A 23,611-nucleotide genomic window follows, 5' to 3' on the forward strand; every position below is an offset into this window, starting at 1 on the left:
GGCGAGGGGATGGACAGCCTTGTAGCCGAGAGTGAGGAGTTTTTGCTTGATGTGTAGATTGACTGGTAGCCAGTGGAGATTTTTGAGGAGGGGAGTAACATGCCCAGAGCGTTTCTGCACAAAGGTGATCCGGGCAGCAGCGTGAAGTATAGATTGAAGTGGGGAGAGACAGGAGGATGGGAGATCAGAGAGGAGGCTGATGCAGTAATCCAGTCGGGATAGGATGAGAGATTGAACCAGATGTGTTCATCTAACAGCCTTCAGTGGTTGCTCATCCAGCTCCGCATCAAACAGAAACTCCTTCCTATGGGCTTTAAAGCACTCCATCAGGTTGCCCCCTTGATTTGACTAAGGAGCAAAGGCCTCTGGAGAGACGCCTCAAGGTGGCGAGGGTGGACCTGAGCTAGAGCAGTTAGCAGTTTGAGAGTCCTGAGTCTGAGCTGTCACAAGAAGAGCGAGTGATGGACCTGCCCTTGAGGAAGAAAGAATTTCTGACAGGAGCTGAGTGTCTGTGTTCACATGTGATAATAATAATTGTGGCATTGAGTGTTTACTATGTGTCAAGCACTTCACTAAGCACTAGGTTGGACTCAGTCCCTGTCCCACATGGGGCCAAAGTGTCAGTCCCCATTTTACAGATGAGGTAACTGAAGCACAGAGAAGTGAAATGACTTGGCCCAGGACACACAGCAGGCGTGGCAGAGCGGAATTAGAACCCAGATCCCTCTAATTCCCAGGCCTGGGCTCTAGCCACTAGGCCATGCTGCTTCTCGATCCACTAGGCCATGTTTGCACTTGTGTGTATTTGTGTGTGTGTGTGTGTGTGTGTGTGTGTGTGTGTGTGCGCACTTTGCGTGTGCATGGGCACGTACCATGCCACATGGATGGTTCCCTGGGAAGAAACTGAGAACGCGGATCACCTGGAAGCCCTCTAGCAGTGCCCATCCCGGTGCCATCCCTGCCAGCTGTTTTGGCCAGGAACAACTGGAGGTCCTGGCTGCTTTGGGCAGAGCACTGGAGCTGCCCGCCAGAACCCACACCCACAGGGCCTGGGAGCTGAGTGACCAGACATGGGTGGACCGAGGTAGGGGGTGGACATAGGGATGGGGGCGGCCTCACTGTGGAGCATGAAGAGCTGGCCCCAGGGCCTGCCAAAGAAAAGGAGTATGCAATTTCTTCCCTGCCAACCAGAACAGAGTGCCCGGGGCACAGTTCATCCAAATGACACATTTGGGCTTCCGGTGCCAGAGACGCTATGTTGCTTAGCCCCGGGCTGCCCAAGGAAATCCCAACTAATTGGCTTCTTAATTGCTGTACAATTTTAACATGCAATCCTAATTGTGCCACGGGGTATACATTAGCCCAGGAGATGGGGGTGGGTATAGGTGTGGAAGTTCTCAGCTACTTGGTATTTTCCTACATTGCCAATTTTTAGCCCGATTTGTTTCCGCCCTCGTGTTGCCAACCCTTCATCCACAGTCAGTGACATGGGGTCTTTGTAGGGAGGTGAGATGGGAGGAAGGGCATCTGCCAGCAGGGAAGTAAGGCCCAGACCAACACCAGTGCCGTCCTCTCAGCGCCACGGGAAAGGAGCCGGCCGGCCCAGTCGGAGAGGCCTTTTGGCCAGGAAAGATGTATCGTTTAGTCTGTCCAGCCGGGTGAGCTGGCCCGCGTCCTCTGGGAGCCTCCCGTCCCGGCGGATGTGTCCGGTGACGGATTGCATCACCTTCCAGCAAGCTGGAGGCCCAGAAAACCCGGCTTCTGGATGGATGTGGCACCTACTGTTAGTGTCTTACTCTGGTCCTGTGCGAACCCGCTGCTCCCGTAAAATTCCGGGTGGGACATTGTGGCCGGTGGCCGGTGAAGGTGTGTGTGTTTGGCGGTGGAGAGGCGTCCAAGACCGACTCGTCGGAGCACCCAGGAGGAGAACGGCCGCAAGTGGAGTCGGTCGGGGCAGGGCGGGGCCCTCTTCCTTTTATGAGGTTGGACTAAGGCTCATCCTTGGGCCGGCGGAAAGGCCGTCCGACTCGGCAAGGGGCCGTCCAGGCCGTTGGGCTCAGCCTAGAGTGATTCTCGTTCCAATTCACCACTGAGGGAGTTCCACTGGAGCAGCTGTTGTGAGCACTGGATTAAGCACTGGCAGAATCCCAGCCCTGTCTTTCTGCCAGAGAGGCCCCCAGGGGATCAGATTCACAGCCCCACGTTATCTGTGCACTTCCGTTTGGGGGAGGGCCGTGTCCATGGACTCCCGTCCTTTCCTTCCTTCAATCGTATTTATTGAGCACTTACTGTGTGCAGAGCACTGTACTAAGCGCTTGGAAAGTACAATTCGGCAACAGATAGAGACAATCCCTACCCAACGACGGGCTCACAGTCTAGAAGGGGGAAGACAGACAACAAAACAAAATGATAGTCAAAGTCCAATTTTTTAAATGGCATTTGTTAAGCGCTGATTAGGTGCCAGGGACTGTACTAAGCGCTGGGGTGGATCCGAGATAATCAGGTAGTCCCACATAGGGTCATCATTCTTAATCCCCGTTTTGCAGGTGAGGCCCAGAGATGTGAAGCGACCAGCCCCGGGTCACACAGCAGGCAAGGGGCAGAGGTGGAATTAGAACCCGGGCTCGAAATTGCCTTCTGGGCAGCCTGTGGGTGGTTTCCTAGCCAGGGGGAGAGGGCCTGCCTGGGGTTTCCCCGGAGAAGAGTAGGAATAATGATAATAATAATAATAATGATATTTGTTAAGTGCTTACTATGTGCAAAGCACTGTTCTAAGTGCTGGGGGGAGATACAAGGTGATCAGGTTGTCCCACGTGGGGCTCACAGTCTTCATCCCCATTTGACAGATGAGGTAACAGGCTCAGAGAAGTTAAGTGACTTGCCCAAGGTCACACAGCAGACGTGGGGGAGCCGGGATTAGAACCCATGACCTCTGACTGCCAAACCAGGGCTTTTTCCACTGACAGCGTGGTCTAGTGGATAGAGCATAGGCCTGGGAGTTAGTAGGTTTTAATTCCAGCTCTGCCACCAGTCTGCTGTGTGATCTAGGGCAAATCGCTTTAACTTCTCTGTGCCTCAGTTACCTCATCTGTAAAATGGGGATTAAGACCGTGAACACCATGTGGGACATAGACTGTGTCCAACCTGATTAGCTTGTATCTACCCCAGTTCTTAGCACAGGGCCTGGAACAAAAGGAAGGGTTTAAACATACCGTAAGAAAAAGAGCACTGTTGATTGTGTGTGGCTGAGTGTGGAGAGCTGTGTGTAATTGGTGTATCTTTTTCAATTGGCTTCAACCCTGTGACCAAAAGATAGTTTGTAAATCTAATCTGAGAGCGTTTTGACATTGGGAGAGTTTCAAGCATCTTTAATTCTATGAGACAGTTGTTGGAAATTAGGTCGTCAACGTTCCCTTGTGCTGCTGTCTGATTCTGACGAGTTAAGTCTCTGCCACCTCCCAGCTCTGGGAGGGGTCGCTTACTCACCCCTGAACTCTATGGAGCCTCTGGTGTGGAAAACCTCTCCAGAGGGCTGGGGTTTGACGGATGGAGGCGGGGCAGGGGAGGTTATTGGAAGGGAAGATGGGCTGGGGGAGGGTCCTGAGGCTGGGGGGTCAGGAGTGAAGGATGCACTCTGGCCCTCTGTTCAACCTGCTATTCAGGGCGACTCTGTCCGCAGTCGCCCTCCCTCCACCCCTGCAAGCCAACCAGAGGTGTGGTGTTGATTATAATACAAGGGGGTCAGTGGGCCGAGGGGCCGTCTTGAGTCCGGGTAAGAGGGCCAGGACAGCATCTCTGCGTTCCTTCCAACGCCTCCCTTCAAGGCCCTACTGAGAGCTCACCTCCTCCAGGAGGCCTTCCCAGACTGAGCCCCTTCCTTCCTCCCCCCCTCGCCCCCTCTCCATCCCCCCATCTTACCTCCTTCCCTTCCCCACAGCACCTGTATAAATGTATATATGTTTGTACATATTTATTACTCTATTTATTTTACTTGTACATATCTATCCTATTTATTTTATTTTGTTAGTATGTTTGGTTTTGTTCTCTGTCTCCCCCTTTTAGACTGTGAGCCCACTGTTGGGTAGGGACTGTCTCTATATGTTGCCAATTTGTACTTCCCAAGTGCTTAGTACAGTGTCTGCACACAGTAAGCGCTCAATAAATACGATTGGTGATGATGAACGCCTCCTTCTGTACAATCAGTCAGTGGCAGTGGGGCCTACGGTATGCAGGGGCGCTGGGTTGATTCTTGGGGCAGGACAGTGGAGGTAAAAGCAATAGCTCCTTCCCTCAAGGAGCTATCAGTCTAATGGAGGGGAAACAAGAAAAATATTACTGTTCACCAGGACCCCAAAAGATTCCACATTCATTTCCCCATTTTCAAGTCAGCCCAGTGGTGTTCGGGGATTTGGCAGGAGCAAGTCAAAGTTATCTGACAGCAAGTGACACCCGTTACGCGAATAGAGCTAATTCCCAGCAGAACCCTGTCCCTGGGAAGAGCGTCCCGCAGAGTGACCCTGTAGAAAGAACCCCGTAGAGGTTGTCGAGAGCAGAGATGGGATCTATCGGTTCTGTATTGTATTGTACCCTTCTAAAGAATTAGTTGAGTGCTCCGTACACAGTAAATGCTCAATACTATTGATTGATCGATAGACCCCATAGAGACAAACCTGCCGCCTGGCACTCGGGTTGATATTTTCTCCCCCGCATGGTTTGCGTGCAGGCCACCCAGAGGATGGAGAGATGTCGGTCACTTCCTTCTCAACCACCCAGCCTTACTGTGCCGGCTTAACGTGTGCTTGTGTTTTACATTCGCTTGGTGTAACCATTCAAATGAGGCTCTCGCAACGTAAAAATCATCCTGTTTTCCGCTGTGCAAGTCTGGTAGTCTTGAGTGGGGGCTAATAGGGGGGCAGCCCACCACTGGCTAGTCACTCTTGGCATCATTTCGAGGTCTGCCCCTAGTAGGAATAATAATAATCATAATCGTGGAATTTGTTAAATGAGAGAGCGGCATGGCCTAGAGGATAGAGTGTGGGCCTGGGAGTCGGAAGGTCATGGGTTCTAATTCCGGCTCCGCCACGTGTCTGCTTTGTGACCTTGGGCAAGTCACTTCACTTCTCTGGGCCTCAGTTCCCTCATCCGTAAAGTGGGGATTAAGACTGTGAACCCTCTGTGGGACAGGGACTGTGTCTAGCACAACTATTTGTATCTATCCCAGCACTTAGAATGGTGCCTGACACATAGTAAGCACGTAACTAATATTCTACCACCCTCTAGACTGTAAGCATGCAATGGACAGGGAATGTGTCTGTTTATTGTTGTATTTTATTTTCTCAAGTGCTTTCTACAGTGCTCTGCACACAGTAAGCGCTCAATACATACGAATGAATAAATGAATGAAACACTTACTGTGTGCCAGGCACCATACTAAATACTGGAATAGATTCAAACTAATCAGGTTGGACACAGTCCATGTCCCACGTGGTGCTCACAGCTTTAATCCCCATTTTGCAGATGAGGGAACTGAGGTACAGAAAAATGAAGAGACTTACCCAAGGTCACACAGCAGACAAGAGGCAGAGCCGGGATTAGAACCCAGGTCCTCTGACTCCTGGGAACTTGAATATCGTGGTGGCTAGCTGGAGCCGGGGCTTCTCCTTTTCTTTGGCTCCGAGCCTTTTATGTCCGCTGGGCCTGCAGGCGCGGGATGTGCTCCCACCCGCTCTAATGAGCACTCTGAGATCTTGGCCGGCGTGGCTGGTGTCGCTTTTGCTTCTGGATGAGGCCCCAGGGCCCTCCTGACCAGGGCTTCACCAGAAAGGGGGAGACACAGGAAATATTGGGGCTTTCAACCCCTGCAGAGTGGAGTGCATCCGCACACATGGATAACCCCAAGGCCCCTTTAGCTACCGTGCCCGATGGTGGCCACTCGGAGCTTGGCCCGGCTGCCGCTCCACGCTCAGCAGGGCTTCTGTCCAGCCTCGTGAACTCCACGGAGGTGACCTCTGACTTCTGAACTCCCCAGGCAATGAGGCAACCTAGGCCAGTGACAGATGTGGCACCAGGCGGACACCTACTGCGGGCCCAGGGGCTGCCGGGCCATGGGGTCGCCGATTCACACCTACCCCAAGGGGTGGAAAAGATTCTCGCTCCTCCATTTCCTACTCACTCCCTCGCTCCGGCAGGGACGGCTCTGGGCCGAGGGGAGGATGAGAAAGGGAGTCACCACTGGACCAAGATGGCAGTCAATGCCGGCCCAGGCTTCTCTGGGGAAAGGCCGGTTTGAGCTCGTGGGCAGGGAATGTGTCTGCTTTTATATTGTACTCTCCCAAGGACTTAATAAAGTGCTCTGCGCACAGTAAGCGCTCAATAAATACAATTGAACAAATAAAAGGAGTAGCAGGGAGCCCTGCTCTTTCTCTCTGCCCCCAGAGATGGGCAGGAGGGCTGCTGCTCTGTTCCCCATCATGCTGAGGGGCTCCTGCCAGGAGTGTGAGGTGGGGAGTTTAGTGGTGTTGGACTGTAGCTTCAAGGAACAAACAGACTGGAAAGCCACCATTTTGGGTCTATTTAACCCGGACTGGATACTCTATCAGGTCTGGTCAGAGATGTGGGCTGAACGAGGCTGGGAGTACATGGAAGTGATGCCAGCATGGGGACCATCCCCACCTCCCTTGCTCCAGAAGTGGGCATTTGGGTAGGATTTCAGCCACATTTAGACCCTGGAGTTGGGGTTGGGAATGAATTATAATGCCTGGAATAAGCCCATTGTTCTACTTCAAAAATTAATCAAAGAGTTTAATTCACATTGACAGGAAACAAGTAGTGCAAGCCCTCCTTTGCCCCTTATTCAGTTGTCCCATTCTCCACCTCCCCGCCCACTTCTCCCTGGGTCACATGGCTGAAGATACTGAGTGACATCGGTTGGCTATTTCTTCCACGTTACATTGGACTGACACTGTACTGTATTCTACGGGATCTGCTGAAAGGGTGAGGAGGAGGCCGAGATGGGGTCATGATTGAGCACTACAATTTCATGAAGAGGGTAGGCAGTGTGAACCAGAGGGATTTGGGCAGGTGCCGGGCCCCAGGGGGTAGGGTCAGGATGTGTTGGATGGTCCGTGCTGGGTCGCTGGGGGAGAGTCTGGGATGGAGGGGATAATTGGGGTTTTTGGTTGGTCCGCGCTAGGACACTGAGGGTCAGGGGTGTTGGACGGTCTGTGCTGAATCACTGGGGGAGAGTCAGGGATGGAGAAGGGAGAGTCAGAGGAGTTGCAGGGTCTGTGCTGGGTCACTGGAGAGAGTTAAGAGCTGTTGGATGGGCCACCCCCGTCCATGAGGGCGATCAGCTCATGCTTCTTCTTAGGGGAACAGGACCAGAGCCCCCAGCCTTCCCTGAAATGTGCTGTGTCCCTCAGAGGCCACCATGCTCACTGTTTGCCACCCACCTCGAGGTTCCTTTTTGGTTCTGACCCAGCAACCAGTACATACTGTGTCACTGGGTTGGGCATGGAGTGAGGGTGGGGCAGCACGGGTATTGTGGGGCGATTCCCCTATTACCCCCCCTCCCGATTCCCTACTGGTCTAGGTGGAAAGACCAGTTGTCCCGAGGTTCTGGGAACTGATGCCTTACAGGAAAGGGGCCACCCACTCTGTCTGGGAAAGGAATTCCGGTCTATCATGGTCTGGGGATCATTGGCTCTGAAAGGGCAAGGAGAGAAGATGGTTTGATAACTGCACCTCTCGTTGGAGCCAGGCTCCGAGGTTGACCAAGTGAGAGAGGAGGAAGATTTCCAGGAAAGCTGGGGACAGTGTGCTCAGCAACAAGAACCTCTCTGGGCTCCTTTCTGCCCAGTGATCCAGGTGCCCTGTCTGCGGCTCTGGACACCAGCGGTGGGTTTACGTTGGGCAAAGACACGGGTTTCCCAGATAAATTGGGCGACAGCTTGGCGAGGGAGGCCACTTTTGGGAAATGCATCTCTGGATCTAATGTATTGAGGGCTGGCTGTGGGCCAGGGATGATGGATGGTGCCACTGCACGACAGTTTCTTCCCTGGATGTCCATACGTGGCCCAGAGCTCTGAGTCTCCGTGGGGCCGGCTCTCTCTGACCCCACAGCTGGACAGCTTGCCTCCTGCCTGGGACACCCCCTTGAGAAAGGCTGGCTGGTGCCTGGCAGCTGTGGGGATGGCTGGGGGTGCACTCGGGTTTTGGTTTCTGTAGATCACGGTGTGTGTGAAAGAGAAAGGAAGAGCGAGGGAGAGAGAGATGACTGTCCGTAAAGAGTCTGGTGTCTTCAGAGCTGACCTTGCTGGAGCAGCTCGCCTCGGAGGAGGATAGCCCTTGGTCTAAGAAGACAGTGTGCAGCAAGTTCTGAGCCTGCGAGGCAGGCCGCCTCGGCCCGTTTCAGGAAGAAAGTCAGGTCCTTCTGTGCCAAACAAGCTCCCTGCGGTTCCCAGACCCTTGTCCCCTGGAAGACACAGCCAGTGGATCTCTGATCCTGCTGCCCACCCTACTGGGGCCCGGGTCGAATGAACCAGTATCCCAGGAATTGCATTAGGAAAACCAATTTGCCTAGAATTTTTCGGAGATTTAATTTTCAGCTTTGGCATTCCAAATACCATTCTCAATCTACGACCGTCAGCAAAGTTACAAAAAGTGAGATTGTCTTGCAAAACGTAAATCTCTAGAAAACCCGATCACGGAGGGCAGCTCTTTCTGGGTGGCCCATCCCCCACCCCGGGGGACCCTGGGGTGGAGAGGTCAGAGGTCAGAGAGAGTCGCTCCACGGTTGCCCGAGGACTGGATTGCCGGCTGAGGACCAGCCAGTGTGTACACAGAGGGATGGGCTGCTGGAGGCTAGGACAGCAGTTGGCAGGAGGAGCCAATGGACAGGGAATGCTTCCTGGCTCCAGCCTGTCCGCCCCGGGGGTGGCTGGAGAAGGAGAAGGTTACCGCAGAGCCTCAGGCTTCTGTCTGGGACCGCCACTGGCTGGCAGCTTCTTCTTTGACAACTGGCTCCATCTGGGCTCCCAGTGTGTTTCCCAACAGGCCTCACCCTGTTCTTCCTTGGCCAGCGAGCCGGCCTCACTCTTGCTCTCCCTGAGGAAGTGAGACGAGTTTGCATTTACGAGGGTTGGAAGGGATAGTTCTGGATAGGATGAGAGATATTTTCGGCGGGGGGAGGGGGAAGAAATGTCTCTGTGGAGGGACTAAGGGAGAAGAGACATCTATGCGACAGAGTGGGGGCTCAGAGTGGGAGGACCATGCCCTCTGTGCCCTGGAGGACAGAACTCTGAGAAGCTGGTGGGGGGAGAGGGAGGTGAGGAGAGCAGGAGGAGGGATGCTCAGTGCCACCTTCTCCCCTGCTCTCTGGGGATCTGTGGGAGGGGAGCCTGTCTGGTGGTTCCCCACCCCCCACAATCCAGCTGCATGTTTTTGGGGTCAGCCCCGAGAGGCTCCTGCAGCTGGGGACCCTCCCCCAAGTTTGGCACCCGTCGCAGCCTGGTTGTAGGTGGGTCATCCTGTAGAGGTGCTACCGGGGCTACTGGCCCGTGGCCAGGGAGCCAGACGGGAACATGTCCAGGCTGGGAGCCAAAGCAGGAGGAAGCAAGGCCACTCTGGCCCTGCTTTGCCGCCGGCCAGGGCCCAGCCATGAGACCAGCCACAGGACTGCCCACGGGGTGGCCTTTCGGGAGGTTTGGGAGAGGCAGCAAGCTTCCCTAGAAGGGGGACGGATGAAAAATCTGAGTTTGGTCTGACAGGCTGGGCGGGGCCTATGCTGGTTCCTTCTGGTGCCCGGTTCTTACCAGCGCTGCTGTTCTTGCTGTCACTGCCAACAAATCCATTGCCGATCTGCTACTGGAAATGCCCCTTCTTGCTTGATTCCATATTGATTATTTCCCCCTGGAGATTTCCACATGAAACCCCCAAGAAACAGTCACGGTGGGCCAGGATGACCTGGGGGTCCACGGGGGAGGAATTTCCTGTGCCTGGAAGATGAGTCAGGGAGCCTGGGATGACTCCTGGGAGCCTAGCCCAAGCTGCCCCGGGCCGTAGGCCTGACTCTCAGATTGGCATTTGCCCTCCCATGGCTGGGCCAGGGCTGGTGCCAGGCAAGGCCAGGGAGTGACTGTCTTGTGAGGGAGAGGTGGACAGGGCTGTTGTCGAGGTTGGAGAGAGCTTTTAGATGGTAGTTCCATATTGGCCTAGGGAGGCCGGATGTCACCAGTGTTTTCTGAGCCCTGCGGTTTCGTGGCTTTGCCCCAAATGGGCAGGCTGGATCGATGGGCCAGTCACCCACTGGGGCTAGAAGAGTCCAGCGGGGCAGGGGAGACTGTGGCTAAAAGATAAGAACATCACGGAGCGGGGTAGGGACGGGAGGTGGAATGGGCATTGAATGGCCATATGCCAGCTGCCTTCACTTCCTTTGCCAGAATAAGAAATGAGCCCTTGGCAGGTCCTAGGTGACTCCCAACCCACCCTCTTTCGGTGGTCACTGTGACACCCCCGGTTGACAATCTCCCCAGGCACCCCTGCGACCCCTGCCCCCGTGACTCAGTCCTGAGCACACCTCCTCTACAGTGCTGGCTTTTGTTGGCTCGGGAGGAGAGAGTAACCTCGGGGAGAGCAAATGTGGCTCTGACCTCTGGATGGCCAAGTCTCCCAGGGGCTTCCCGGCGTTCAGAACGTCAGTTCGCCTTCTGGAGGAATGGTGATTGGCAGCCCTGGGCTTTCTTTCTCCCTGTCCTCTCCTGTCTGTCCCAAGGGCACAGAGCCCTGGGAGTGCATTTGGAGTGGACGCTGCTCTGGAGCTCCCTGGAAGGGCAGTCCCCACAGGGCAGAGCACCACACTGCCAGGGGGCCCGCTGGGCCCGGAGCTCATCAGGGAAAGGGCCCCCTTAGATTTTGGGGCAGGCTGAGGGCCACCTGCTTGTGCCCAATCAGATATCGGTGAGGGGTGGCTGGGGGCTGCAGGCCAGGAGGCATCGGGTGCAGCCTCGGGAAACATAAGGAAGGGCAGGGTCTCTGGCAATACCGAGAATGAGACTCCTCCAGGGTCTCCTGGCCACGAGGGCTGGGCGGAGCATAGCTCACGGGGCTCCCGTCTGCGCGTGCTGCGGATGTAGCTCACGCTGTGGCAGTGATGAGGCGGGAGTCCGGGGGAGGGCTGCCTTCGTTGGGGAGAGACCTAGGTGGTGGTGGGGATTTTTGCTGCTGTTTGTCTGGGGGTCTGAGGTGCTGCTGGCTCTGTGGACTTGACATAGAGAACAAGTCCTTTTCCAAACCCGGCATGGTGGGCCGGGGCAGGGTCCGTGGCGAGGTCCGGGGAGGGGTCGGGGGTTCTATCAGCTCCTCAGTCCGTGAAGCGCTGACAGGCCTTCTTCCAGCGGCAGGCCGTGCACCAGAGGTCCCGGTTGTCCGTGCCGTACACTTTCCGGCACTTCCTGCCCTCCCCTCGTGGCTTCCTGGAAGACAGAGGCGGGTGGGTGCCGGTCACTGGCAGTTTTCCCACCTCCCACCACCCCTGCTCTGGGCAAGCTTGGGCAGCTAATCCTGGCTGGGAACCTTCTGGCCCCAGGGGTCGAACCCAGACCTGGGTCTGGCGGCTCCCCCAGTGATGGGTCCCGGGGTCCTTCATAGGGAGGCTGTGCCCCTGAGGCGATGGGGCTCTGCTGCCCAAGCCGAGCCTCTGCTGCAAAGCCGGCCTAGAGCGTGTTGTCTTCTCAGGACCTCGGCCGCTGTCGGCAACAGGAAGCCTGGTTCTGGAAGAACTGGCAGTGTTTCCCTTATAATAATTCATCATTTTGGTGTTTGTTAAGCGCTTACTATGTACCAAGCACTGTTCTAACCTCTGGGGACAGGTACAAGATATTCAGTTTGGACACAGCCCCTGTCCACATGGGGCACATAGTTTAAGTATAGGAAGTAGAATTTAATCCCCATTTTACAGATGAGGTAACTGAGGCACAGAGAAGTGAAGTGACTTTTACACAGCAGACAACTGGCAGAGCCAGGATTAGAACCCAGATCCTCTGAATCCCAGGCCCGTGCTCTTCCCATTAGCCCATGCTGCGTGGCTTAGTGGCAAGAGCACAGGCTTGGGCGTCAGAGGATGTGGGTTCTAATCCCAGATCTGCCATTTATCTGCTGTGTGAACTTGGGCAAGTCACTTCACTTTTCTGTGCCTCAGTTACCTCATCTTTAAAACCGGGATGAAGACTGTGAGTCTCACATGGGACAACCTAATTACCTTGCATCTATCAGCATTCAGAACAGTGCTTGACAGCGCTTAACAAATACCATTATTATTCTTATGCATCAGTCACCCTGCCACAGAGGTAGGTGGCTCTGGTTGGGTGATGGGATTGTATGAGTCCAGTACTAACCCTGGGCAGCTGCTGTCATTCAGGGACAAAAAGAAGAAAACCCTGTTGCAGAGCCTTGTGAGCCTACATGCTCGCGCTCTTTCTCTCACATGTGCATGCGCGCACACACACACACATGTGTACATATGGCCTTTCTGAAGGTAGAACCCTGCCTTTTGCCACAGCTTACAGCTAGACTATAAGATCGTTGTGGGTAGGGAGTGTATCCCTTTGTTGTTGTATTGTACTCTCCCAAGCACTTAGTACAGTGCTCTGCACACACTAAGTGCTTAATAATATGACTGACACGTGTGTGTGTGTATGCATGTGCAAGGTGCGTGTACGGACTGCAGCGTCTTCCACTCGGACAGGAAGTGAGGGCGAGGGGATCGGCAGGGGATGGGGTGACCGGACCAGGCCAGACGGTACCTCAGGCTGAACACTCCTCTGGGCGGGGAGGACAGGATTGCTTGCACGTGCTGCCTCTGCTCAACCTGGGCCGCCGGGCGACAGTCCACCATGGGGGACACCTATAAGGCATGAGGAAGCACAATTGGGCATTGGGAGTTCTGGGTCACAAGGTGTGACCCTCACCCCCTTGGGGCTAAGCCCAGGGGGCGGCAGAGCCCGAGTCCTGGAGGGAAGGAAAGGGGTCCCAGTTGGTGCGGCTTGTTCAGGTCAGGTTGCACCCGTGGGGCTCTGGGGAACGTTTGGGTGACGATCCAAGCCTGCCTGGATCGGGCACGCGTTGCCCCGGCCCAGAGAACCGCCGCTGCTGTTCAAATCTTTCCGGGTGAGGGCACCGGACCCCTGTGGACGTGGGTGCTGGGGGATGTGAGCCTCCTGGGGCCTTGCACTTGTCAGGAGGGAGCGGCAATCACGACACCCTTAGTTTAGGTGAAATGGTTCAGCCTCTCAGTACTTGTGAGGTTCTTCAGGCCGTCATGATTTAAAGCCTCAAACCTAGTCCTCTTCCTCTCACACTTAAATCCCTTTGTCTGTTCCCGCACACGTTTCCTTTCTTTTTGCCTAGGCCAGGCCAGGCCTCGCAGAAAGGTCACCGACGGGTTTTTGTTTGTTTGGATCCCAATATCCATAAAGGGTTCTTCCCAAGGTATGGCTGTTCTGGGTCCTGGCCCGGGCCTCGGATCCGCGGGCGGGAGTCCAGATGAGGGAGGGGAGAGGAGCTGTGTATGGCGGGGGACGTTTGAGGACAGGCTTGGAAAGAGTTTGCAGCCCGGCCCAGGGCCCCAGACAACTTCCCTCATGCAGAAGTGGACACAGTAAGCATCTCGGGGAGGTCATTTGTTCCCCGTGAACGGATGGGATGAGATCTCCCAAGTTTATTCTTTCCTGCCTTAACTCTGCCCTCTCCTCTGCCAGGCAAAACTATTTCTCCTCCCTTATTGACACCCATGCCCATCATCCCCATCAGCTCTTCCGTTCATTTAACTCCCTTCTCAGGGCCCCTGTTCCTCCCCTTCCTCCATCCCTCACCCACAACGATCTGGCCTCCTACTTCATTAGTAAAATTAACTCCATCAGGTCTGAGCTCCCCAAAGTCATTCCTCCCCCTTCTCCAACACCCCCGCTCTCAACCCTCTCCGCTACTCTCCCATCCTTCCCAGCAGTATCTTCAGATGAGATCTCCTCCCTCCTCTCAAGTGCTACTCCATCCACCTGTGATTCAGACCCCATTCCTTCTCATCTTAGGAAATCTCTCGCCCCTTCCCTCCTCCCCTCCTTAACTTCCACCTTCATCAGCTCACTCTCCACTGGTTCCTTCCCCTCTGCCTTCAAACATGCCCACATCTCCCCCATCCTAAAAAAGCCCTCTCTTGACCCCACCCCCCCTTCTAGTTATCACCCTATCTCCCTCCTACCCTTCCTTTCCAAGCTCCTAGAACGACTCGTCTACACCCGCTGCCTCGAATTCCTCAACGCCAACTCTCTCCTTGACCCCCTCCAATCTGGCTTCTGTCCCCTACATGCCACCAAAACTGCCCTATCCAAGGTCACCAACGACCTCCTTCTTGTCAAATCCAACGGCTCCTACTCTATCCTAATCCTCCTCGACCTCTCAGCTGCCTTCGAACCTGTGGACCACCTCCTTCTCATTCTTTCATTCATTCATTCATTCATTCATTCAATCGTATTGATGGAGCACTACTGTGTGCAGAACACTGTACTAAGCGCTTGGGAAGTACAAGTTGGCAACATATAGAGATGGTCCCTACCCAACAATGGGCTCACGGTCTCCTCAACATGCTATGCAACCTTGGCTTCACAGACTCCGTCCTCTCCTGGTTCTCCTCTTATCTCTCCCACCATTCATTCTCAGTCTCCTTTGCAGGCTCCTCCTTCCCCTCCCATCCCCTTACTGTAGGGGTTCCTCAAGGGTCAGTTCTTGGTCCCCTTCTGTTCTCTATCTATACTCCCTTGGTGAACTCATTCGCTCCCACAGCTTCAACTATCACCTCTATGCTGATGACACCCAAATCTACATCTCTGCTCCTGCTCTCTCTCCCTCCCTCCAGGCTCATGTCCTTCCTGCCTTCAGGACATCTCCATCTGGATGTCTGCCCGCCATCTAAAACTCAGTATGTTCAAGACTGAACTCCTTATCTTCCCTCCCAAAACCCTGCCCTCTCCCTGACTTTCCCGTCACTGTAGACGGCACTACCATCCTTCCTGTCTCACAAGCCCGCAACCTTGGTGTCATCCTCGACTCCGCTCTCTCGTTCACCCCACACATCCAATCCGTTACCAAAACCTGTCAGTCTCACCTCCGCAACATTGCCAAGATCTACCCTTTCCTCTCCATCCAAACCGCTACCTTGCTGGTTCAATCTCTCATCCTAGCCCAACTGGATTACTGCATCAGCCCCCACTCTGATCTCCCATCCTCCTGTCTCTCCCCGCTTCAGTCTATACTTCACTCTGCTGCCCGGATCATCTTTGTGCAGAAACGCTCTGGGCATGTTACTCCCCTCCTCAAAAATCTCCAGTGGCTGCCTGTCAACCTACCCATCAAGCAAAAACTCCTCACTCTCGGCTTCAAGGCTGTCCATCCCCTCGCCCCCTCCTACCTCACCTCCCTAATCTCCTTCTCCAGCCCAGCCCGCACTCCCCACTCCTCTGCCGCTAACCTCCTCACTGTACCTTGTTCTCACCCATCTCGCCGTCGACCCCTGGCCCATCCTTCCCCCGGCCTGGAATGCCCTCCCTCCACACATTCGCCAAACTAGGTCTCTTCCTCCCTTCAAAGCCCTACTGAGAACTCACCTCCTCCAGGAGGCCTTCCCAGACTGAGCCCCCTTTTTCCTCTCCTCCTCCCCATCCCCCCGCCCTACCTCCTTCCCCTTCCCACAGCACTTGTATATATATATTTGTACAGACTTATTACTCTATTTACCTGTACATATTTACCATTCTATTTGTTAATGATACGCATATAGCTTTAATTCTACTTGTTCTGATGATTTTGACACCTGTCTACATGTTTTGTTGTCTGTCTCCCCTTTCTAGACTGTGAGCCTGTTACTGGGTAGGGACTGTCTCTATATGTTGCCGACTTGTGCTTCTCAAGCGCTTAGTACAGTGCTCTGCACACAGTAAGCGCTCAACAAATACAATCGAATGAATTAATGAATCTCACTGCCCTGCTCCCAGACATTCCTAGAAGTCAGGCCCCAGCCACCCAGAAAGGGACATGCTCACCCCGCTTTCTGGCTGGCCCGCCCACCCACCCCATCCCTCCCACCCTCCCGCCCGGCTCACCGGCGTGCCTGTGAAAGGGACCGGGGGGGACTGCCAAGAGATGCTGAAGCTGCCGCCACTGGGGGTGAACCTGGCTGGGCCAGGGATGCTCACCGGGGGTGTGGCCTATTTCCGTCCAGGAGATGGGCACAGACACGGAAAGAGAGACCAGAAGGAAGGAAGTGAGAAGCAATTATTACTTTGCAGGCCACCCCCAACTCCTCTCCCTCCTCCAGCATCACCACCATGCCAAGAAAACAGCCCAGTGGGATCCACGGCCGAGAAGAGGGTAGCTAGCTGAGCTGGGGAGGCAGTTTGGGTTTTCTGTTTGCTGTTCAAACCTCGGGAGCACAAACGCCAGTCCCGGGGAAGCCCCACCAGCTTTGGCGAGCGGGAGCCCTGGTGGAGGAGCTGGGAGACAAAGGACGGTGCTCCGGGCCGACAGGTGAGTTCCTACCTTGGAACCCCAAGCAGCCCAGAAAGGGTGATCAACGAGGGTGGAGTCTGGGACTGGAGATGGCCCACAGCCCCTGGCCGGCACCTCCTGGCCCCGGGGAACCTGGGCCATCGCCCCTCCTGTGGGCCGGGATCCTTCCTTCTCCCTCCCGCTGCAACCTGCTCCCCATCTTCTAGGATGCCCCGGAGAGCCAGTCCCCTGGGGTGAAGTCAGAAGAGGGGACTGGGGAGGTAAAGCCTCCTCCTCCTCCTCCTCACAGTCCGCCCCCTGCCCTCTTCACCCTCATTTATTACCTGGTAGGCATGGTCCGTGTGCACGAGGTAGAGGGTGCTGGGAGCCGAACGGCTCAGGGGTGTCCCCGGTTTCATCTCCTCGGGCTTGGCGACAGGCCTTCGGCCAGTGGACGCGGTCCAGCCCCCATCCGGGACGGGGAAAACGATAGGGGGTGGTGCGAGAGGTGGGGAGGGGGATGCCGGGGAAAGGCTGCCGAGCCCCTCAGTGACTGAGTCGGTGTTGAGTTTTATCTCCGTGTAGTAAAAATCCTCCTCGCCATCGCTGTAGTCCGAGTCACCCACACGCCTAGGATGGAGCAGGTGGAGGAAGTGCTCGCTGGGCTCTGCCCAGCTCAGGGGCCTCGAGTTCCCTGGGCAGCCTGGGTCTCCCTCCGGGCTCAGCCGGCGTCCTCCCAGGAAACCCCGAGTGCTTCCAGCTGGGCCACGCAGGACCCCGTCACACTCCAGCCTGATGCTTAACAAAGGCATGAGCTCCGGCGGATGGCGGGGCAGAAGGGACGGGTTCCCTGTTCCTGGCTTCTGCGGATTTGCCAAACCAACAACGCTCTCAAAAACCCTCTTTTTCAACATTCCTGCTCCACAGAAGTTATGCTTGGGATGGATCCTGCCCTTCTGCCATCAGACTTCTAACAACCACCTAGTAGCTACCAGCTCTTAAATGGCAGAGCAGGACAGGAGTGTAAGACCCTCTGGTCCATCTCTCTGCCTCCAAGCAGGTAATGCGCTGCCCCGTCTGGGTCGGATGGTGTCTATTTTCTTCTTAAGGCAGGGAGTGGGGAGAAGGGGCATGGCCCAGTGAATAAAGCTTGGAGCTGGGAATCAGAAGGACCTGGGTTTTAATCCTGGCTTTGCCACTTGTTTGCTGTGTGACCTTGGGTAAGTTACTTCACTTCTCTGAGCCTAAGTTTCCTCATCTTTAAAATGGGAATTAAGACTGTAAGCCCTTTGTGGGACAGGGACTGTACTTAACCAGATTAGCTTGTAACTATCCCAGCCCTTAGAACAGTGCTTGACTCATAGTAAGTGCTTAACAAATGCTATTATTATTATTACTAGTGTGTGTGTATGTGCATGCGCACGTGTGCACAGACCCTGCAATTTCACCCCTTGACCCCCTGGCCATCCCCGCCTGATCTGTCTACCTCAGGGTGAAGCCCCTTTTCCCACTGCTGCCCATCACAGAGGGCGAGGGGCCTATAAACATCCTCAGCAATCCTTCTCATGGTTCTGCCATTTCCTCTTCCCCCTCAGCCTGGTCTCCTCCTGTCCCATCTCCCTTCAACCCTGTTTACAACCCTTCAACCCTGGGCTGGGCAGAATTGGACTAGGCCAGGCCGGGCCAGGCAGGGCCGGGGGAGCAGAACTGTTGACTCATAGAGTGGGCAGTTATGGCAGGACTCCAGGTCTCCCCATCCAGCAATGCTGCTGTATCTGACGGCTCTGGCCCTTTCCTGCTCCTTCCCAGAGGAAGCTCCTCCTCTCTCCCCCAGGGACGACCACCCCGGCTCTGTGGAGGTTGGGAGCAGTGGGCTCTGGACCGGGCTCTCACAAGCATGGTTGTCGGGATACCCGATTGGAGGGAGACCGTCCCATTGGGATGAGGGATGGGACAGGTTCCCACTGGCCCGGGGAGTGGAGGGAGGCGGCGGGGGATGGATGGATGGACTGACGAATGTGGGGAGCTGCCTTACCCTAGGTGGACAGTCCGGATATGCTTCTGGATCCCGGCCGCAGTGCTCAGAACTTTCCCGCAGTTTTTCCACAGGCACTTGAACACCACCTTCATGGAGTTCTGCCAAGTGCGATGGCCAGAAGATTAACCAGAGCCCGGCCACGACTGGTCTCCTTTGTTACTGCCGTGTGGGCAATTCCCATGGAAGGGGCCTTGCACCCTTCGACCCAGAGGGAGGTCCCGGGGCCGACAGAACCTGTTTTTCCTGGACCCCAGGGGTAGCCCAGGATGTGAAGGGGGGGGTCTCTTTCTAGTAGGGGAGGGCGGAGTCGGCCTACCTGGCCCCCTTATCTCCCGGGAAAAGCCGGAGCCAGCTTTAGCCCCCACCCAAGAAGAAGCGTGTCTGGAGCTGGAGAAAACAGGGTACTACTCCTTTCTCGAAGCTTCTGCGAGCCCCTTCTCCCGACTGAATCCATACACCTCACTGGGAGGGGCCTCTCCCACCCCTGCGGCCTGCTCAGTGCTCTCTCAGGCACAGTTCCTATTGAATATTTCATTCCTCCATGCGCTTGGATCTAATTGTTTGTGTCTCTTCGATCACTCTAGCCTTTCCCACAACTAAAGTGAGCTCCTTCCCCTGGGCTGGGTTGCACCTCCCGCCTTAAGAAGCAGCGTGGCTTAGTGGAAACAGCACAGGCTTGGGAGTCAGAGGACCTGGGTTTTAATCTCCATTCTGCCACTTGTCTGCTGTGTGACCTTGGGTAAGTCACTTCGCTTCCTCTGTTCCTGGGTTACCTCATCTGTACATGGGGATTAAGACGATAAGCCCCATGTGGGACATGGACTGTGCCCAACCTGATTAGCTTGTGTTTACCCAGGGCTTAGTGCAGTGCCTGGCACGTAGTAAGCGCTCAACAAATACCATACCAAAAAAATTAAGTAACGCTCATTGGGTTCTCAGGGCTGCGGGCTGAAAGGGCACCAGTGGCCTGTTCTTTGGGTACCCAGGGCTGGGCTCTGTGGGGCATCGAGTACTTGCTCTCCAGGTGTCCAGGGCAGTGACTTGAGTGCGTACTGAAGGTGCCCAGAGCTATGCTCTGCGGAGGCACCAAGGGTACCCTCTCTCCCAGCTTGCTACCACCCCGGGGAAACCAGAAGATATTTCTTGGAGGGAAAGGCGGCAGCAAGCAGGAACTGACCTTCCTTTTCCTGGGAATGGGCTCATCGAAGAGAAGGCTGTTGGCTTCTGTTTCGTCGATGCCGTCGTCCGGCTGCAAGGGCGTCCGGAAGGGCTTGAAGCTGTCCGCAGAGAGCGGGGGCGATGGGGTGGAGGGGTTGGACTGGTCACTAGGCACGCTCCAGCTCCAGAAGCCGCTGCTGCTCGCGCTCGAAGGCACAAAGGCTCCTTCCTTCCACGACCCATAGAGGCCCTCTGGGAAGTCACAGAGACGAGCCCAGTGTTAACACCTGCTGCTGCTGCTCGCTGCCCATAGGGCGGGTGCCTGTGGGGACGGCTGGGAACCGGGTCAGGAGGCTGAAGGTGCCTTGGTCCCTCACGGCCAGCCTTGGGCCTCAGATGGTGCCCCAGCGTCGCCAAATCCATCAGGCCAAGACTCACTTGCCAGCCATTTCTGAACTCCAAACACCGGATCCAAACGCAGTCCTGGGGAATGCGCAAGCTCCTTCCCCGCTGCCTGTTATCCTTGTGATCCCAGTGCAGAGAGGGAAAGTGAGGTGCCCAGTCCCCATCCTGGATGAGGTGCAGAATTGGCAAATGGCACGGAGCTTCCTTACCTCCTGCCTGGCCACAGGTCAGCCCACCCCACCCTCTGCCCCTGACTCGATAAGTCTTCGTGCCAAGGGCACCTGGGGGACCGGCCGATACCTGCCCAGACACCCCGACCTGGCCCTCGGGGAAAGCTGGCACTGGGCTAGGGGATGACCAGCCCAGCCCTCTGCATGGTGGCTTTGTTGGGGCACAGGTAAGGACCCTAACTCTTCCATCTGTTCTGGGTGCTGGAGGCTGCTAGGGTAGACACATTCCCCCACTCCCACTGGAGCACGGTCAGGGAGATGGTTCCGCTGGTTCCCTGATGCCACGGAAGCCCCACGGACGGGCTCCATGTACACATGCATGCATGCAAACACAGCACTCGTCATCTTCCCACCTACCCCTGGGGACCTACCTTGGCACCCACCCTGGTGACCTTTGGCCACCTCTGGCCAGGGAGGGAGGCAGTATGGACACCCCCTCCTCCCAACCCGGCCGCTTACCACCAGGGCGAACAGGCGGGCTGCGGACCAGAGGGCTGGTGGATAAACTGGTGAGCACCATTGCTGCAGTCACTCGGTCCATGTCCAGTTCTTGGGAAGACTTCCTGCAGCACACAGGGTGGAGGAGGAGGAGAGTCAGAGGTGACCGGGATGCTGGTAAGAAGACACCCCCCTGCCCTCGCCGCTGGCTTGAGGAAGACGTGGCAGCCCTTAACTCTGGCCAACTCACCCAGGACCCAGCACTGACATGAAGGTAAGGCGACTGTCCCTGTGGGCAACAAGACCCAATGGGCAACCCCTCCCCTCCCCCCTCCCTGCCCAAACTCCACCTCCCATCCAAACCAGCTGGACAGGATGGAGTTTATTACTCCGGAAAGGGCCTGGACCTGGGAGTTGGAGGAACTGGGTTCCAATTCCAGCTCTGTCTCTTGCCTGCTGTGTGACCTCGGGCAAATCACTTGACTTCTCTGACCCTCAGTTTCCTCAACCGTGAAAGGGGGTTAAATACCTGTTGTCCTTCCTCTTTGACTGCTAGTTCCCTGTGGGATGTGGTCTGTCTGACCTAACTGCCTTGTATTTTTCCCACTGTTCAGTACAGTGTTTGGACCACAGTATGCACTCAAAATATACCACAATGATTATCATGACTCCGTGGCCCCACGGAACTGGGCCAGCCCCGACTGGAACACAAGCATGTCAACAGTGGCCAGGGTACTTCCCAAGCGCTTAGTACAGTGCTCTGCACACAGTAAGCGCTCAATAAATACGATTGATGATGATGATGATCTCGCTGTCCCCAGGGGTGGGCTTTGTTCTCCACTATGGTGGAACTGGGGCTCTGGGTGCTTCCCAGAGGCCTGCAGGGCTCTGAGGGTGGGCTGGTGGGGTTGGCAGGGCCGTGGCCGATCTGCGAGAGTCCCTCCATCGGGATCATCACCCCAGATGCTGCCCATGGCAGGAAAAAATAATAATAATAATAATAATGATAATAATAATAATAATAATAATAATGGCATTTATTAAGTGCTTACTATGTGCAAAGCACTGTTCTAAGCACTGGGGAGGTTACAAGGTGATCAGGTTGTCCCACTGGGGGCTCACAGTCTTCATCCCCATTTTACAGATGAGGTGACTGAGGCAAAGAGAAATTAAGTGAATAGCCCAAAGTCACACAGCTAACAATTGGTAGAGCTGGGATTTGAACCCATGACCTCTGACTCCAAAGCCTGGGCTCTTTCCACTGAGCCACACTGCTTCTCTCACAGGAAATCATTTCTTCCTGTGAGCTGGAGGCTGACCTCCACCCTCCAGCCGCCACACAACCTGCTCCGGAGTCAGGCCCGCTCTTCTCCTGACAATGGGCTATGGGATTTCCTGTCAAACCATGAATTACTTTGTTCAGAAACGGGCTACTGAGAAGCAGCGCGGTCGAGTGGCTAGAGCATCGGCCTGGGAGTCAGAAGGACCTGGGTTCTAATTCCGGCTCTGCCACTTATCTGCTGTGTGACTTTGGGCAAGTCACCTGACTTCCCTTTGCCCCAGTTACCTCATCTTTAAAATGGGGATTGAGACTGTGAGCCCCACATGGATCAGGGACTGTGTTCAAGCTGATTTACTTGTATCCACCCCAGTGTGTAGTACAGTGCCTGGCACATAGCAAGCGCTCAACAAATACCACAATTATTATTACTGAGTTGGGATTGGTGGAGAGGAAATGCGATTTTGAACTTGCTTGGGCCTCGCTCTACTCCATCATTGTTTGCTTAGCCAGCTAACCTCTCCCGAGGAGTTCTGGGAAGGTCACAGAGAGCATTAGGTGATGGGCAAGACTTTCAGAGGCCAGCACACCGGACTGAGATGGGTGGCCACACATGAGCCAGCAGCTGGCACACTGGGAAAGGAAGGGGGATTGTTTCTCTCAGATGCTACTATGTCGGGATAAGCCGGGCGGCTGCACATGTCCCAGAGGCTGGCACGCCAGGGCAGGGAGGGCGTCCATGCCTTGAGGAGCCGGACCCCAGGCTGGAGAATCGAGGGGCGTCGGGAATGGTCCCTAAGCACTGGAGGTCACAGTGACCACAGGCTCCCCGAGTGTGCCTGGTGTGCGGTGCCACCTGGTACCTCTCCTCTGGGTCTCTGGACCTGTAGGCCAGGAGAGGAGGTCCATTTTGTCTGAACCGGTGATACCCTGCGGCCTGGCACTCACTAGTTAAGATGAAGATCGACTTGAGAGCAGAGTTCCCTGCCTCCTCATCTTCCTCAAACCCACACTGAGGCTGCTGGTTGGTTAAGCAGCAAGAGACACAATTTACACCAGATATCTTTTCCAGTGCTGGAAATAGAATTTTGCTCTCCGGTGAAAGGCTTGCACCAGTAAAGTTCAAGATACGTTTGAGTCTTCTGGGGAAGTTGGAATTCTGGTGGTGGGAAGCTACCATGTTGGAGTCAGTGGCTCAGTTACTGATTGGATCTGTTTGGCATCCAACCTTGCAGAACCTAGCCAACAGAACAAACACGTGCCACCTCTGGCAGGGGAGAGCCCCCATCCTCCCCCACCTGACCCTGGAAGAAGGAGCCATCTGAAAAGCATTTGACTGGCGGCTGGTTTGGGGGAGAAAGGGGCAGGTGTGGACTGCAATGATGTGGCCTTGCCTCAGCTCTCCATGCCTTCACCCCAGCCCCAAAATAGTCTCACCCTGTCCTGTGGAATAATAATAATGATAACAATAACAATAATAATAATGATGATGATGACGGTATTTGTTAACCGCTTACTATATGTCAA

At 55.2% G+C, this 23,611-nt stretch overlaps 1 protein-coding gene across 2 annotated transcripts in view; it reads right to left on the bottom strand.

Moving 5' to 3' along the window:
- Positions 1-7,649: 7,649 nt before the first annotated feature.
- ZNF704 (zinc finger protein 704) overlaps positions 7,650-23,611 on the bottom strand; it is a 36,363-nt gene continuing 20,401 nt past the window's right edge. The window contains exons 3-10 of one of the 2 annotated variants that reach the window (XR_005456245.1): positions 20,827-20,930; positions 19,752-19,984; positions 18,572-18,672; positions 16,881-17,166; positions 16,152-16,256; positions 12,801-12,901; positions 9,813-11,471; positions 7,650-9,105 (exon numbers count right to left, since the gene is read on the bottom strand). Coding sequence is in view for 1 of the 2 variants with exons in the window: in XM_038766734.1 (XP_038622662.1) it covers positions 11,360-11,471; positions 12,801-12,901; positions 16,152-16,256; positions 16,881-17,166; positions 18,572-18,672; positions 19,752-19,984; positions 20,827-20,930 (1,042 nt within the window). In the remaining variant the exon portion in view is untranslated. Of the gene's footprint in view, positions 11,472-12,800; positions 12,902-16,151; positions 16,257-16,880; positions 17,167-18,571; positions 18,673-19,751; positions 19,985-20,826; positions 20,931-23,611 lie in introns of both variants that reach the window. The other variant, XM_038766734.1, reaches the window with a different exon arrangement.

The sequence above is a fragment of the Tachyglossus aculeatus genome, chromosome 25 (assembly GCF_015852505.1).
Source record: "Tachyglossus aculeatus isolate mTacAcu1 chromosome 25, mTacAcu1.pri, whole genome shotgun sequence".
Lineage (NCBI taxonomy): Eukaryota > Metazoa > Chordata > Mammalia > Monotremata > Tachyglossidae > Tachyglossus > Tachyglossus aculeatus.